At 44.1% G+C, this 17,711-nt stretch overlaps 1 protein-coding gene across 4 annotated transcripts in view; it reads right to left on the bottom strand.

The window, feature by feature from the left end:
• Positions 1-17,711, bottom strand: part of LOC132897861 (zinc finger protein 271-like) — a 101,189-nt gene that overhangs the window by 35,747 nt on the left and 47,731 nt on the right. For 2 of the 4 annotated variants that reach the window (XM_060939105.1, XM_060939106.1), the window contains exons 2-3: positions 13,766-13,937; positions 10,847-11,115 (exon numbers count right to left, since the gene is read on the bottom strand). In XM_060939105.1, the coding sequence (XP_060795088.1) occupies positions 10,847-11,115; positions 13,766-13,925 (429 nt within the window). In that variant the 5' untranslated portion in view covers positions 13,926-13,937. The other 2 variants (XM_060939107.1, XM_060939108.1) reach the window with 2 other exon arrangements.

Below are 17,711 nucleotides of genomic sequence, written 5' to 3'. Positions count from 1 at the left end.
TTCCAGCGGACCTACAATATTCTGCTGGACATAGCAAGAGCTCCAGCATCTCCGTGGATTGTTGTCGGCCCCTACAAGTGGCGCAAGCAGCGGAGGGAGCGCAAGCAGAAGCGGAGTTGCCGAGCAGGCCTGCTAACCAGGCTAAGGAAGTAGCCATTCAAACCCCCATTACCCAGCATCTTTTTGACCAATGCAAGATCCTTCATTTACAAGATCGACGAGCTGGAATTATATCTTGCAGTAAACCCCTCTGTTCATGATTGTTGTGTGCTGATCATCATGGAGACCTGGCTACATCAACTGATCCCGGATACTACAGTACAGCTAGCGGGCCGTACCGCTCATCGCTACAACAGAAACGGAGACTCCGGTAAGAGCAGAGGAGGGGGACTGTGTGTATATGTTCACAATGACTGGTGTACAAACAGTAAGATCACACACACACCCATTGCTCTCTTGACATAGAAGCAGTGAGAGTCATTTGCAGACCTTTTTATCTGCCCAGAGCGCTGACAGTGGTACTCATTACTGCTGTTTATATTCCACCAAATGCTAACGTTAGCATAGCTCTCGCCCACCTACATGACATTGTTAATAGACAGCAGCAAGTTCATCCTGAGGGAGTACAAATCATTTGCTGGGGAGTTTAATCAAGCATGCTTAAAGAAAGACTGTCCTTCCCAAATTTGTACAGTATGTACAGTGCTCCACCAGAGGGATTAACACACTGGACCATGTCTATTCTAATCTGAAGCATGCTTACAGAGCAGTCCCCCTCCCACATCTGGGTCTGTCTGACCATCTCTCACTGCTCCTCATCCCTGCATACAGTCCCCTCAGGAAGAAAACTAAGCCAGTCATAAAGACTGTAAAAACCTGGCCGGAGGGTGCACTCTCCAAGCTGGAAGACTGCTTCGCTGTCACAGAATGGGATACCCTTGAACAACAGGACTTACAGGGCTTTACTGACACTGTTCTGTCTTACATCAAGTTTTGTATGGATAATGTCACGGTGGACAAGCACATTCGTGTTTATCCAAACAGAAAACCCTGGATGACAAGCGAAGTTCAGTCACTCCTGAGGGCCCGTAACTCTGCCTTCAGGACAGGTGACAAGGCCCTGTACAGCACGGCGAGAGCAGATTTAAGGAAGAGCATTAAAAGTGCAAAGGAGGCCTACAAAAGGAAGGTGGAGGACCATCTGTCAAACAACAACCCATGTCAAGTGTGGCAGGGACTAAAACACCTTACAAACTATAAAGACAACACCTCTGTGACCATCAGTGCCAACGCCTCACTGGCAGAGGAATTAAACCATTTCTTTGCCCGCTTTGAGGCAATGAGGCCTCACACAGTCACACACCCCTCACAGGCCGCAAGCTCACACACACACTCCAGGAACATCAAGTGAGGCATGTGTTCAGATCTGTGAACACAAGGAAAGCTGATGGACCAGATGGAGTACCTGGTGAAGTACTCAAATTCTGTACTTACCAGCTCTCAGCAGTCTTCACTAAGATCTTTAATCTCTCCCTGACACACGCCACTGTCCCACCTTGTCTCAAGTCAGCTACTATAATCCCCATACCCAAAAACTCAACCACCAGCAATCTCAGTGATTACAGACCCATTGCCTTGACACCAGTAGTCGCTAAATGCTTTGACTGACTAAAGTCACATCACATTAAAGACTGCCTCCCTCCTTACTTTGATCCATATCAATTTCACATACACAGCAAACCAATCTACTGATGATGCCATTTCCACAGCCCTCCACACTGCTCTGAGCCACCTGGAACAGCCGGGGACCACCGTAAGGATGCTCTTCGTCGATTACAGCTCGGCTTTTAATACCATCATCCCTGACATCCTTGTAAACAAGCTGGCTGCCCTGGACTTTCCCCCAGCCACTTGTGCCTGGATCAAAGACTTTCTTACAAACCGCCCACAGACTGTCAAGATTGGTACCCACAGCTCCTCCACCCTCATGCTTAGCACTGACTCTCCACAAGGCTGTGTGCTGAGCCCTCTTCTGTATACCATCTACACCCATGACTGTTGTAGCAGTTCCTGATGTGGGTGGAGCACAGAAGCACGGCAGGCGAGAGTTGATGTTCACACACAAATACTTTATTGAGCTTTTCAGCTTTCACTCACTCAACACGCACACATGCGTTGTGGTTGGGAGGGAGCCCCTTTTCTCTGCTCTCTCTCTCCTTTTATACTCTATCCCTGTAACAAACACACACACACACACACACACATATTAATTGACAGCAGGTGGAATGACTTAGCCACTTACCTTCCCTGACCCCGCCCTCCATTCACAGACTGCTGCTTGGCCACGCCCCCGCTGCCACATACCCACACCGCCCAACTCAGGCCGGGAAACTGTCCGGCCTGAAGTTGACTCCCCCTCCGACGGGACAGGAAGTCCGCCACCACCATCTGTGCCCCCGGCCTGTGGATCACCTCAAACTTAAATGGCTGGAGGGCGAGATACCAATGGGTGATCCGCGCATTGGCTGCATGATTTGCTAATCGGCATTCACAGCACACCGCACACACCCGACGGACATCCCTGCGAATCCCTGGCCAATAGAACCGGGCCATTATTCGGGCTAGTGTTTTATCTTGCCCCAAGTGTCCAGCCATGGGATTAAAGTGAGCCACATGGAATAGGAGTTCCCTACGGCTCTTTGGGATTAACAACTGGGTCACTTGTTCACTAGTTTGAGTGTCCTGCGTCACTTGGTACAATCTATCTTAAATAACAGTAAAATAAGGGAAGGTCGATGCCGCACTTGGCTGAAGAGTTTGACCATCAATTACTCTCACTTGGTCAAATGCATGCCGCAGAGTCTTGTCTCGCGACTGCTCTAATGGGAAACCGAGAGAGGGAGGAGGAGCTGGCTGCTCCTCACTCTGATGCGGCGTTGACATAGACGGCTCTGTGACAGCTTCTCCAGTCAACGCCACACCGGGATCTTCCCATGACCTACTAGTGCAGGACCCACTACATGTTAAATATTCCATCAGTTTTTAAACCCTGGCTAATCAGTACCCAAAATCAACGAGTGGGTGAGATGAGGACTAACCGCTGCCTTTATGCATTTGGCCCCGGAATAGAATACGGACAGACACTAAGGGATAATTGTGAACATCCCCGTGCACACACAACACCTTCACCACTTGTACTATCCACCAGTGCCTCACCTTGCACCAGGCGTTGGTGAAATGAGGCCTGATTACAACCGGAATCCACCAAAGCGTGATATGTATCCCCTTGAATACTTACTCGTATGCAATACGTTCAGGCCCGATCGGGGGCGGTTTCTGGCGCGTCGGGGATCCGGATTACAGCTCCCACCTCCCTTGCAGAGCTCTGACTCTGGAGATGCTCCGATTCCCCGCCGTGCCAACACACCGGCCCAGGCTTTCCCTCTGCACTGGTGTTATGGGTGTCACTCACCTGAGGTGGAGACCACACAGACATGGATGAGGGAGACGGGAGGACACCACGGGTGCAATGGGCTGGCTGGGGAGGAGCCAGCCACAGCCTCCATGGCAGGGGAACAGGGTGGGGAGGGGGGACAAGAGGGAGAGAGAGAAGAGAAGCGAAGAGAGGCACCTTGTCTGCCTGTCATTGGAGCCGCCTCCAGATGGTCCTCCACCAGCTCGATGGCTCATTCCAGCAACGCCGGGCGATGACACTGGACCCATTCCGCTGTTCCTTCCGGAAGTTGAGAGATAAACTGTTCCAGTGCCACCAGATCGATGATCTCGTCAGCGTCGCGGTCTTCCGCCCTCAGCCACCACCAGCAGGCGTCCCGGAGTTGCTGGCCAAATGCAAACGGCCGGCTGACCACCAACGCCAGCGTCCGGAAGTGCTGGTGATGTTGTTCCGGGGAGCGGCCGACCCGCTGTAGGATGACTTTCCTCAGGTCAGCATACATCAGTCAGCTGTCAGCAGGGAGCTGCTTGTGCTGCGAGCTGCACCTCGCCAGTCAGGAGCGGGAGGAGGCGTGCCACGCACTGCTCCAGCGGTCACCCCCACGCCTTGGCTACTTGCTCGAAGAGGGCGAGGAACGCTTCTGGATCATCCTGCAGTCCCATCTTCGTGAGGGTGCCGGCAGCGGTGGTCGACGCCCCTGCTGACGCGAGCAGGTGCCGGAACGCCTGGCAATCTTCCTGCTGGGCCAGCATCAAGGCTTCGAAGCATTGCTCTTGTTCTTTTTGGAGGGTGATCAGCGCTTGATGCTGGTTCTGCTGGGCGGTAGCAAGGGCAAGGATGAGCGCTTCGAATGGGGAGGACTCCATGGGGTGGTTCCCTTCTGTGCTCCCGGGTTTCGGCACCACTGTAACAGTTCCTGATGTGGGTGCAGCACAAAAGCACGGCAGGTGAGAGTTGACATTCACACACAAACAAACACTTTATTGAGCTTTTAAGCTTTCACCTCACTCACTCAACATGCACACATGCATTGTGGTCAGGAGGGAGCCCCTTTTCTCTGCTCTCTCTCTCTCTCCTTTTATGCTCCATCCCTGTAACAAACACACACACACACTAATTGACAGCAGGTGGAATGACTTAGCCACTTACCTTCCCTGACCCCGCCCTCCATTCACAGATTGCTGCTTGGCCATGCCCCCGCTGCCACAACTGTACTCCCACCCACCCCACCAACACAATAATTAAATTTGCGAATGACACCACCTAGGTGGGGCTCATAATTGGAGGGGACGAGTCGGCCTACAGGGACGAGGTGCAACAGCTGGCAGAGTAGTGTGCCAAAAACAACCTGGTTCTCAACACCAAGAAAAGAAAGGAGGTGGTCATGGACTTCAGGAGGCACAAAGCTGACCCCACTCCCCTCTACATCAATGGAGACTGCATGGAGATGGTCCGCACCTTTAAATTGAGGACCTCTCCTGGTTGAGGACCTTGCCTGGTCAGCTAACACAACAGCCATGGTGAGGAAGGCCCAACAGCAAATCCACTTCCTGAGAGTCCTCAGAAGGAACAGACTGGAGGAGAGGCCATTGGTGACCTTCTACCACTCCACCATCGAGAGTGTGCTGGCTTTCTCCATCACGGTGTGGTATGCTGGCTGCACAGAGGCTGACAAGAAAAGGCTGCAGAGGGTGATAAGGTTAACTGAAAAGACAATTGGTTGTCTTCTGCCCTCCCTAGATGACATCGCTAACTCTTGATGCCTCTCCAGAACCAGGAAGATAATTCGCGACCACCTCCATCCCGGACACCACCTGCTCAGCCTGCTGCCCTCTGGAATGAGGTACAGGAGTATAAAGAGTAGAACAAACAGCCTGAAAAACAGCTTCTTTCCATGGGCTGTGAGGACACTTAATACACACATGGGTTGCTAAAATGCTCTTTGCTATTTTTATGAAGTGCAATAACTTGACTACCATGATCTTATTTGTTCCATTTTCATGACATGACCAATATTTTGTTTTTGTGTGTTCTTGTTTTTATGTTATGTATTTTTATATGTTCTCGCTTTTATGTATGTTATGTGTTTTTAATACAACTTCAGTTGTGGCAAGTCAATTTCATTGTATGGGTGATTGTGCAATGACAATAAAGGCTATCTTATCATACCCAGCAGAATGGAGAACAAACTGCTGGACCTGGGCATGGATCAGCACATGTGCAGCTGGATCAGAGACTTTTTAACCAACCGTTCTCAGGTTGTCAGGATGGGGACTTATCACTCCTCCTCTCTGACAATCAATACTGGGGCCTTGTAAGGGTGCATACTGAGTCCTCTCCTGTTTTCCCTTTATACACATGACTGCATACCAACCTATAGCACAAATACCATTATTAAATTTGCAGATGACACTACTGTAGTTGGTCTGATACACAATGGTGTTGAATCTGCATACAGGGACGAGGTCCGCAGACTAACAGAGTGGTGCTCCATGAACAACCTAGAATAGAATACAATAGAATATAGAATAGAATGCCCTTTATTGTCATTTTACAATCAATTGTATAACGAGATTAGAAGCTTCTCCCTTTCCAGTGCAAAAAAAAGCAACCTTAAATCCTCACACAAACATTACAAAAATTGAAATATGTATAAAAAGTGTCTTATATCCAAGTATGAATATGGAAGGCTATGTACAGAATAAATAATAAATTATTTGTATTGCACAGAATGTAAAAGCAACAGTGACAGATGTTTTGCATAATGTCGAAATTATATTTGTTTTCTCTTAGAGTTCAATATGGTGATGGCTCTCGGGAAGAAGCTGTTTTTCATTCTAGTAGTCCTTGTTTTAATACATCTGTAGCGCCTCCCAGAAGGAAACAGCTCAAAGCTGGGAGGCAGGATGTGAATTGTTCTTAATGATGCTCCGAGCTCTGCTGATGCACCGGGTGGTGTACATGTCTGTCAGGGAGGGGGAGAGGGCAGCCAACAATCCTCTGCACTGCTGCGACTGTCCTTTGAAGCCTCCCTCTGTCTGCAGCAGTGCAGCTTCCGTACCAGGTGGACAAGCAGTACGTCAGCAGGCTTTCAATGGAGGAACAGTAGAAGGCCAGCAGCAGCTTCTGGTCTAGACTGTTCTTCCTGAGGACTCTCAGGAAGTGTAGATGCTGCTGAGCCTTCTTTATAACAGCTGAGATATTGATTGTCCAGGAGAGGTCGTCAGAGATCTGGACTCCCAGGAATCTGAAATCATGAACCCTCTCCACACACTCGCCGTTGATGTAGAGGGGGAGGTGGTCACTTTTCTTCCTTCTGAAGTCCACAATGATCTCCTTTGTCGTTGTAGTGTTTAGAGCCAGGTTGTTTACTGAGCACCAGGTCGCAGGCCTCTGAACCTCCTCCCTGTAGGCTGTCTTGTCTCCATCTGAGATCAGCCCAACCACTGTGGTGTCAATCAGCAAATTTGACGATCATGTTGTCGCCGTGAACTGGACTACAGTCATAGGTGTAGAGACAGTACAGGAGGGGACTCAGCACGCAGCCCTGTGGTGAACCGGTGCTCAGTGTACGTGTGGAGGAAAGGTGGGGGCCCAAGTCTCACAGTCTGGGGCCTGTTGGTCAAGAAGTCCTTAATCCAGGTGCACATGAGAGGGGGGAGGCCTAAAATGTCCAGCTTTGTGATCAGAATGTCCGGGATGATCGTATTAAATGCCGAGCTGTAGTCTATGAAGAGCATTCTTGCATAGCTCTGCTGCTGTTCCAGATGGCTCAACCCAGCGTGCAGAGCTATGGTGATGGTGTCCTCCGTAGATCTGTTCGCCCGGTATGCAAACTGGTGGGGGTCGAGTGGGGGGGGGGAGACAGTCTTTGATGTGCTGAAGGACCAGTCTCTCAAAGCACTTCATAATTACCAGGGTGAAGGTAACAGGGTGGTCGTCATTGAGGCTGGTTATGGGTGATTCTTTTGGGATGGGAATTATTATGGCTGACTTCAGGCAGGTAGGGATGACTGCTTGAGCCAACGAGAGGTTGAAGATCCTGCAGAGAATGTAGGATAGCTGGTGGGCACATGCTATGAGCACCTTGCCAGGTACTCCGTCCGGACCGGCAGCCTTCCTGGGGTTCACTGCCTGGAGCACACGCCTCACCTCCTGCTCTTCTAGTGGAGGGGTGCTGGGATCTGATGGGGTGGGGGCAGGGCTAGAGCAAGTGAGTGTCACTGCGGAGATTCGAAGTGAGCAAAGCAGCAATTGAGCTCCTCTGCCAGCAACTTACTCAGGACTCCTGATGTCACATCACCGCCTCTGAAGTTGGTGATGTTCTGTATGCCCTGCCACACCACTCGTGGTCTGTTGCTGGCGAGGTGGGACTATCTTCCTTTTATAGTCCGCTTTGGCTTTTTTAATCCCTTTCTTCAGGTCAACTCGAGTCGTGCTGTAAAGGACTCTGTCGCCTGACCTGAAGGCAGTGTTGCGGGCCTTGAGGAGTGAGCGAACCTGGCTGGTCATCCAGGGTTTCTGATTTGGAAAAACCCAGATGGTTTTGTCCACAGATACAGTTCCCATACAGAACTTGATGTAGTCCAAAACTGTCTCTGTGAACGTTTCCAGGTCCTGATGTTCAAATAGGTCCCAGTCACTGTGTTGAAAGCAGTCCTGGAGTTCGCTGAGTGCATTCTCAGGCCAAGTTGTTACAGTCTTTGTGGTGGGCCTGAATCTGCATCTGGGGGGGGGTATGCAGGGATGAGCAGCAAGGAAAGATGGTCTGACTGTCCAAGGTGGGGGAGGGGCATGGCTCTGTAACCATGTTTGATGTTGGAATACACGTGATCGAGAGTCCTTTCCCCTCTTGTTGGACACTTCACGTGCTGGTGAAACTTCGGGAGTACAGTCTTAAGATTGGTCTTATTAAAGTCTCCAGCTATAATGTGGCACTCAACATCTCCAAAACCAAGGAGATGATCATTGATTTCAGGAGACAATGTGAAGGCCCTGTTCCCCTATACATTAGGGGTGATGCAGTTCAGTGTATTTCCTCATATAAATCTCTGGGCACATACATCACAAGACCTCACATGGTCTACAAATATGACTGCCCTGGTGAAGAAAGCACAGCAGCGTCTGTATTTCCTTCGGACATTGAAAACACTGGACATATCACATCAGCTGCTTCTTTCATTCTATCGCTGTTCTATTGAAAACATTCTCACCTATGGGATGCTGGTGTGGTTTGTGAGCTGCACAGCAGCTGACAAGAAGGTCCTGCAGAGAGTAATCACAGCAGCACAGAAAATCATTGGAACTTACAAACACTACAGGACATGGTGCTTCCGCCGCGCAACCAACATCATTAGAGACTTATCACACCCTGGTTACCATCTTTCCATTCTGTTGCCCTCCTCTGGGAGGTGCTTCACGTCCTTAAAAACTCACACCTCCAAACTTAAGAACAGTTTTTATCCAAGTGCTCTTAGAGAACTAAACTCTAAGAACTGATCTTTTGGGGTGTGCAATATGTCTTTGGATGTGCAATATGATCAGTCCTGTGAAATATGCACTTTATTTACTGTTCTTGTGATTGTCCCCCATTTATGGCTTTTACCTCACCTTTTATTGTCTTATGGTGTTTTATTACTATAACTACTACTACTAATAATAATAATCTTTTTTTATGTCTGTTTTTATGACCCATTTATGTTTTTATGTCTTTTTATATGGTCCACTAGATAAATAGAATTTCGTTGTACATTGTACAATGACAATAAAAAGGATATTAAATAAACTTGCTTTAGGGTCTTGCTCATTAAGTTGGGGTCTTGGTCTGTTAGCACCTCATTGGGTATACCAACTCTAGAGAAGAGCTGGAGCATGGCAGTGGCTAAATGTCTGGCTGTGATTTCTCTAAAAGGAAAGGCTTCAGGGTATCTTGTAGCATAGTTGCAAATGACCAAGACAAACCTATTTCTTGATCTACTCTCCAAAGGTCCAACTATGTCCACCCTAATTCTCTCAAATGGAGTGTATACGGGGTGTATAGGGGAATCAAACGGGCATGATTAAAACATTTACCACCTGACAGCTGACACTGAGGACAGGACTTACAGAAACTCTTCACATCTTCATAAAGCCCTGGCCAATAAAACCGCTTACTGATTCTTTGCAAAGACTTCATGTAAGTCAAGTGACCTGCCCATGGTACAGTGTGACCAAGCTCAAGCACTTCCTTCCTGCACTTCTGTGGGACCATAAGCTGCAAACCTCTTCACTCTGTCTGTACAGAAGGCTATTCTGCAGCAAGTACCCCTCCTTTCCCAGTGCAGGAGCAAAGACTGTACCCTCACATGTCTTCTTAAAACATGGGTCTAATGTGATGTCTGAACACTGTTCCTCAGCAAGGTCACTCAAAACATCAAATCAGCTTCAGTTAAAGGTCCAACATCAGACTCTGGCTGAATGTCTGTCTGTTTTACAATCTCCCCAATAGTCCTTCTGTGCCTCTCACACCTCTCATCCCTTGTCTGAGAGGGCTCAGCTGGAACATCTTCCCCACAATAAGGCACATAGTACACCAGGTATATACTGTACAAATCTAATCAATCCTCACTGAACTGATGTTCAAATTATATTTTGTTTGCATGTGTGAATTAATGTAAATGAAATCGATTGTGTAAAATGTCATACCAACTGCATACCCCAGCATCAAATCAACTCGCATTGTGGTAAATTTTGTGGTATCAAAAATCATTGGCCTGTTGGTGTGGTAACAAGTTTTATATTAACTTCAGCATTAATTATAGTTAACAGTATCTGTTCAAATCCTCTAGTGTCATGCTTCTCTGTTTATCCTCAATGTTTAGAAAAGAAAGTTGTTGTAAGGTGTGAATGGATAAGTTCTTTTTTTTGTGTGTGTGGGGTTGTGTGAAGCTACCATGTTGCCGTGGATGCAGCAGAGTCAAGGAAAACTTAGTACATTTTTTCTCAGCTATATTTGGGAAAACAGACCATTATGTAATGTTGATGGAAACTATGATGATGAATAATATCTTGTGTAATAGAGGAAGCTGACCATGCTTAGAAGTAGTTATGGGAGGACCTATGTTAATGACTACCTGGGCTTGTGATTTTATGTGATTCTTCATGAATAATTACTTTAAAATTATACAATAAATAAATATTTGCTTGAACATTATTTCAGATGTTACTAGTATTTCTATTACTAACAGGTGAATTTCCACCACACTGGCTAAAAGAATCGATGTAGGAACTTGTGATTTAAACCCCTACTCCACATATCTTTGGCAAGAAGAAATTGATATTAACTGGAGCTACCTTCACCTAGTTGTTACTTACAAATATACAGTCTTTATAATAAATTTGTGAGAAACTCACAACCCAGGAGTCTCCACTTTTCCTGGCTTCCTCTCGGTTTGCCAGCTCTCCCTGGTCGGGTCCAAAGTGTGCACCTACTGGAATCGTCTCCCCCTTATTAAACACTCCCGGGCCTGCGTCAGGAATACTGGACTTCTTGATTTCTAGCCCAGGAGGAAGAGTTTGTCTGGCTCGGTCAGAGACTCCCATGGGAACAGGAGTATCTGAGATGAAGAGGGGCAGTCCATGAACCTCACATTTGTTGAAGAAGGATTTGCAAACTTCACAGTCTGGGCATAGAGAAAACACAGTAGGAAGAAATGAGGCCCAAATGTATGTACAATGTGTGTGTGTGTATCTAAGACCATATACAGTACATTAGTATGGTACAAAGATTATCTGAAGAAAGCTTGCCAGTAAGGTTCATTGAGCATCTGGTTGAGACTAGAGGTGTCCATCAGGATTGAGATCTCACAGGACATGAGGTACAGGAGTATACATTTTTTACTTCCTTGTGGGAGTATACAAGTGGTCAGATATCAGTCTTGCAGGGCAAAATAAAACAATATTCATTAACATGAGTGTGGCACTGTGAGATATATTTACGGCATCCTTAGGACCTGCCTGGTCAGGGTTATGGTTGTTTTAAATTTGGCTACTTGTTTCCTTATCTTCTGGGAAAGAGAATTTCCCAAATTTGTCAAGAAATTACATGCAGGTACAAACAAAAATAACTATGCACAGAATTAAAAAGTAAAATGCCTCATGCACATCTTTATTTGAGCTTGCTGACAATTCTGCCATTTCTAGATCTAGGCATTTTTTCCAATGCCATACATTTGGATTCATATTTAATTACAAAAAAAATCATATCTAGTGTCAATTTAAGCATAACCAATTTGTTTAAGAAGAAACCAGTGGACCCAGAGGAAACCCATGCAGACAGGGGGAAAACTTGCAAAACTTCACACAGACAGCAACCCGAGCTCAGAATCGAATCCAGAACCTGTGATGCCCCTAAATCCATATACAGATATTTGGACACCTGTCCATCACATCCCTATGTGCTTATTGAACATCCCATTCCAGAGGAATACTAAAGGGGCGTTCTCTCTTTCCTGTATTAATCACAGCCAATTGGGGTCTTCTGCGAGCTTATGCATGTGGAGAAGAGAGCACATAGCACTTTCCTCTGGGTGTGTTTTGCTACCCTTTGATGGAGCATGAGCTGCATTTGTAAAAGAGGAGGTTGATGGCTTCACATGTCTGGGAGGAAGCATGTGTTAGCCTTCACTCACATGGTTAGAGAGACCTGGCTGGTGGGTGGGTACTAGCAGATGACAACATTAGGGAGAAAATGGGTGGGAAAAAAAAACCTATAATCTTCTAATGTGGTGAAGATATTAGGACAGGTTTATTTAACATTTACTGAAGGAGACCCAGATATCAGTCAGTAAGTTTCCCATGATAGGGGAGTCTTCAGGACAGAGGAGTTTGTGCTTTCTGGTTTCCTCAGTCACACAAGAACTTGCATTTTTTTTTTTTTGTCTCAGAACAAAACACAGGAGTGGCTGGAGAGAATGACACATTCTGTAATATTAAATGTAAATAGAAACAAATAAAACATGCAACGTGTCATTCATTAATAAATTAAAAATTTTAATTGTTGGCAAATCACTGTGGTATGAGGGGAATAATACACTTTGAGCTGTTCTGTTATATGAAAATAAAAATCACCCGCCATAGATTTTTATATAACAGCATGACCCATGGTGTGATATTCCACACTTTTTTGGTTCAGGTTAACGTCATCTCTTCATAATGACAAATGTATTTTAAGGAAATTAAAATAAATATTATATATATTAGGGCTGTCAAAGTTAATGCGTTATTAGTGCGTTAATGCAATTTAATTTGATCACGATTAAAAAAAATGACTGCGTTATCGCAGGGTATTTAAACAGTGAATTGGGCTCATCTTGGTAAGGAACAATGCAGATTTTCACGGGTGACTAGCATGCAAAATAAAGCTAGTTATAACATTAACTTTGTGGTAAAACGTAGCTCTACAACTTGTCAAATAAACCAGCAACATGGTCAGTTAAATTGTAGTCTGCATATGCGATGCGGTGCAAGTACCGTTTATTTTCACTTTACCGGGTGAAATGTGTTGATATCTGATGGGCTACGATCGGGAATGCGCACATTCCCTTATCTCCACCTGTAGATTGTAGGTAGCCTAGCGATTTCCAAATAGCCTACTGCTTCACTTGAATGAACTTGCAGGCGTCAAACTACTTCCTCTTTGCTCTTCGAAATATACCTTGCAGCTATTACAGTTGAGAAAAAAATATATAGTCTGTTATTTCTCCAAATCGTATTTTGCACATAGCCTATGCCCAACAGATGTCTGATAGGCTACATTGGAAAGAATATGCTGCATGCCTAGATCTAATATCAAAACCCGAATGCCAAATATTTGTGAATTAGGCCTATATATTGTCTGTCATAAAGATGAGCCTTATAATTGACATGGAGCATCAGAGCATATATTCAAATGTTTGCTCTGATGTAGAAATGTATTTGAGTACAATTTAAACAGATGTTTAAAGATTTTTTGTGATTAATTGCGATTAACTACATAATTTTATGAGATTAATCGCGATTAAAAATTTTAATCGTTTGACAGCCCTAATATAAAATAAAATTACTTAGTTTCTCTCACTCCTTGCTACCATATTACACTCTCTATAGACAAAGTTCACACTATCAATAAAAATATCAAATTCAATTTAATTTTGTCATAGTTTGTTGATTAAATAATCAGAGACTGAGGCTACATCCCAAATGTACTGTATTGGACTTTAAGTGCACTAGTTAGTGTGTAGGGTAGAATAAACAGTGAGTGTTACTGAGCACCAGAGAGGGCTGATGTCTTACAGAGGTAGCCTTTATTGTCATGATCTTCCATGTTAATGGAAAGACATTCAGGTGGGTTGTCGAGGTCGTCTCCATGGTTGGAGATATTCAGCTCCAGCGTCTCCTCTTTCTTCACACGGACTTCTGACGTCCCTCCATCTTTGGATGTCTCTGTGTTCATGTCTTCACACAGCTAAAGATCAAACAACAAATTTGTTAGGGCAGGACGGTATCCATCCCACTCGGGAAGGTTCTGCTCTCATTTCTCACAGCATAGCTCATAGTCTCAGAACAGGCCTAGTTAATCTGTGACAATCCAGAGCCAAGGACAGGGAGCAGACAAACAGACTAAACAGACTGTCTGCTAGCTGCACAGAGCCATCACTCAGGTTCCACTATGTTGAGACTGTGTCTATTCCCCGAGCTATACAAAAAAGGAGAAATACTCAAAGTTTGTTCTAGTAATCTAATTAATATAAAATTAGATCATACTGACTGTACAGCCACTGCCAGCACCTTTGATCTAAACGTAGAACGATTAAATATTAGATCTCTTATATCTGAAGCAATAATTGTTAATGAACGCATCACTGATCAGGAGTTTAATGTACTGTTTAACAGAAACATGGATGAAAACAAATGAGTATACAGCATTAAATGCAACTAGTCATCCTGGTTACAGTTATATACACACCAGCCTTGTCTAACTGGTAGAGGAGGAGGCGTCGCGGTTATTTATAATGATTATCTAGGTGCAACACAAAAACCTGGACATAAATTCAATACATTTGAAGTTCTTCATGCTAACAACATATGTATTACAGTTAAATTATGTTAATTACTGTTAAAAATTGCATTCGGTACACATCTGCATCATACCGAAAGTCCTGTACCGAAACAGTGCGGTACGAATACATGTACCATTACACCCCTACAAGATGGTAAACTGGAGCACAGCAGGAGACAGACATAAGAAGCTGTTGCCTCCAATCAGCCACACCTGGTCCTTTCCTAGCTAGGTATTTTTATCGTTCCCCTGGACACAATACACTCCAGGCCAGTAGAAGGTGCACACACACACTAACACAAAGGGTAAATACTGGCTCCAACACGCATCACTGCTCACAGTGTGGAAAAATGTTGACTTATTCAGTTACATTTCAGACCCACAAGTACACTAACTCAGAGACATTCCATGATTTAAAAGTTGTCAAATTAAATGTGCTTATTATGTATTTGCTGAAAATGACCTGTACTTTTATCCTTATTGTTCATATATGACCACATATATTAAAACAATCTTATAGTAATGTTTTCTTTTGATCTTATGTAGTTATTTCAGGGTTCTCCACTTTTCAAAAATAAAAGGTGGTGGCGGAGCCCCGGTGTGGGGCCAGGGAGGTAAAGCCCCCCTGGAGCTGACAGACTTTGGGCTTTTTTGACAGTGAAGCTGGCCAATAAATGTATAGGAAATGCTAAATCATTGTTAAAATCATTTTACAAAAAAAAATAACACTCTTACTGTACATATCATCTTTATTGTCAATGTGAGACTCATAACAGTGACATTTCAGTTGAGACTGATGCGCCTGTCTCCTGATGGGCTTCCATCACAAGTACTGACTGCCTTCTGTTTAGGTGGATTTGATGCAGCCTCTTCATTAACCCTTTTCTCCCCCTTTTTCACCAGCCATTGGCGCAAATCCATTTTCAGATCTCACTTGATTGAAATCCACCATTTTTTTTTAAGTTTAGACAACAATACTCCAGCCAGCTAGAGGTTGACAGATTTTTTTTTATGTGCGCCATCTAACCTCTAGCATCTTAACGCTAAAAATAAGGAGCAAATTTTCACGCATCACAATATCACTGAAAAGCTGCAAATATGCTGTCAGTTTCAAATATAAACATACATTCTTGATTATTTCTGGAGCAGTTGATAATTATTTATTGATCCTATGCCAAATCATGTTCTAAAATTGCATTATTTTAATGTAATAAACATTTTATTCTTGCAATGAACAGTGAACCTCCTACACACGCTGCAATCCAAAAGCTGTGGTAATTACAAAATGCAGAATCCGTAATGTATTGAGCGAAACGAGTATGACATAATATGGTGTTATTTTTGCCTCAATATTTGTAAATGCACAGAAAGTGATCTACAAATAGTCAGGGGTTTGTACATGTGTTTGTTATTTTTGCCTCATTAATATTTGTAAATGCACAGAAAGTGATCTACAAATAGTCAGGGGTTTGTACATGTGTTTTGATATCCACAAATGTAAATTTAATATTTGTAACTTGTATTTTGGTCTTTGCAAATAAATGTGTACTTGTAAATATACTGTTTTTCATTTGCAAATCAAAAATACATTTGTAAAACTGACAATTCTGTTTGTGAAATGTGAGTCGCATTTGTGGATCAGCAATGACACGCATTCACCGCTTTTCCTCTGTGGCGTATTTTTGAGACACTCTGCAAAATCCACAAATGCAGACAAAATCCACAAATAGCCTCACATGCACATTCACGTCCACTAGATGGCATTGTGGTAAGACAACGGATCTGACAAGTGCTAAGACAAAGGAAAACGTTGAAATTGCTGAAATTGAAGAGTGCTGAAATGGAAACGTCTGATGGATGGGTATGTTACATTGATGAATTGTCAATAAGGTGTTGTTACGAAATTATGTTAGCATACCTCATAGTCTCTTGCTAATGTAACGTCAGGTAATGTAAGGTAGGCTAAAGTTTACCCTTAACAACAGTCTCGTCAGCTTAATGCTACATTGGCATAAAATATCCAACATTTGCTTTTTTTACTGTTTGTCTGTGTAGTTTAAAGCTAGTTTTAGGCTAGAATTATAGATTTAGGCTACAGTGGCTCACAAAATTTAGTAGACCAACACCCCTGACATATTTTACAGACATTTCGCTATAACTTCATAGAACAACACTTTATAGCCTGTCAGTTCAATTGAATTGTTCTTTTTTTTTTGCTTGATGTTGAAGAGATCAACACTCATCAACCTCACTTTCAACCCTTTCTTAATGTTTTTCCTTTGTAGGAAACATTAAAACAGCACATCATGGGAAGACTGCATGACAGGGTCTCGCATGCAAGTGGGGCTTGCTGGAGAGCATGCGAGACCCTGTCATGCAGTCTTCCCATGATGTGCTGTTTTAATGTTTCCTACAAAGGAAAAACATTAAGAAAGGGTTGAAAGTGAGGTTGATGAGTGTTGATCTCTTCAACATCAAGCAAAAAAAAAGAACAATTCAATTGAACTGACAGGCTATAAAGTGTTGTTCTATGAAGTTATAGCGAAATGTCTGTAAAATATGTCAGGGGTGTTGGTCTACTAAATTTTGTGAGCCACTGTAGCCTAAATCTATAATTCTAGCCTAAAACTAGCTTTAAACTACACAGACAAACAGTAAAAAAAGCAAATGTTGGATATTTTATGCCAATGTAGCATTAAGCTGACGAGACTATTGTTAAGGGTAAACTTTAGCCTACCTTAAGGCCCGGTCCCACTGGCCGATGGACACAAAACGTATGCAAAAAGGACACAGTGGACGAGCAAAATTTCGGGGGTGGCTCTATCCGTTTTCATCTGCTCCAGAAATGGACAAAATTGCAGCTCAAAACTTTTTGCGCGGATGAAATCACAGTGGACGGATGCTCGATGGATAGAGCGTATGAAGCACGTATGCAATGAGTACACAACGGATGGCAAAGATTTTTTTACGTTTTACATCCTCTTTGCATCCGTAAGTGCAGTGGGACCGGGCCTTTACATTACCTGACGTTACATTAGCAAGAGACTATGAGGTATGCTAACATAATTTCGTAACAACACATAGTAACAACACCTTATTGACAATTCATCAATGTAACATACCCATCCATCAGACGTTTCCATTTCAGCACTCTTCAATTTCAGCAATTTCAACGTTTTC

The sequence above is a fragment of the Neoarius graeffei genome, chromosome 14 (assembly GCF_027579695.1).
Source record: "Neoarius graeffei isolate fNeoGra1 chromosome 14, fNeoGra1.pri, whole genome shotgun sequence".
Lineage (NCBI taxonomy): Eukaryota > Metazoa > Chordata > Actinopteri > Siluriformes > Ariidae > Neoarius > Neoarius graeffei.
This window is presented reverse-complemented; position numbering and strand designations above follow the sequence as displayed.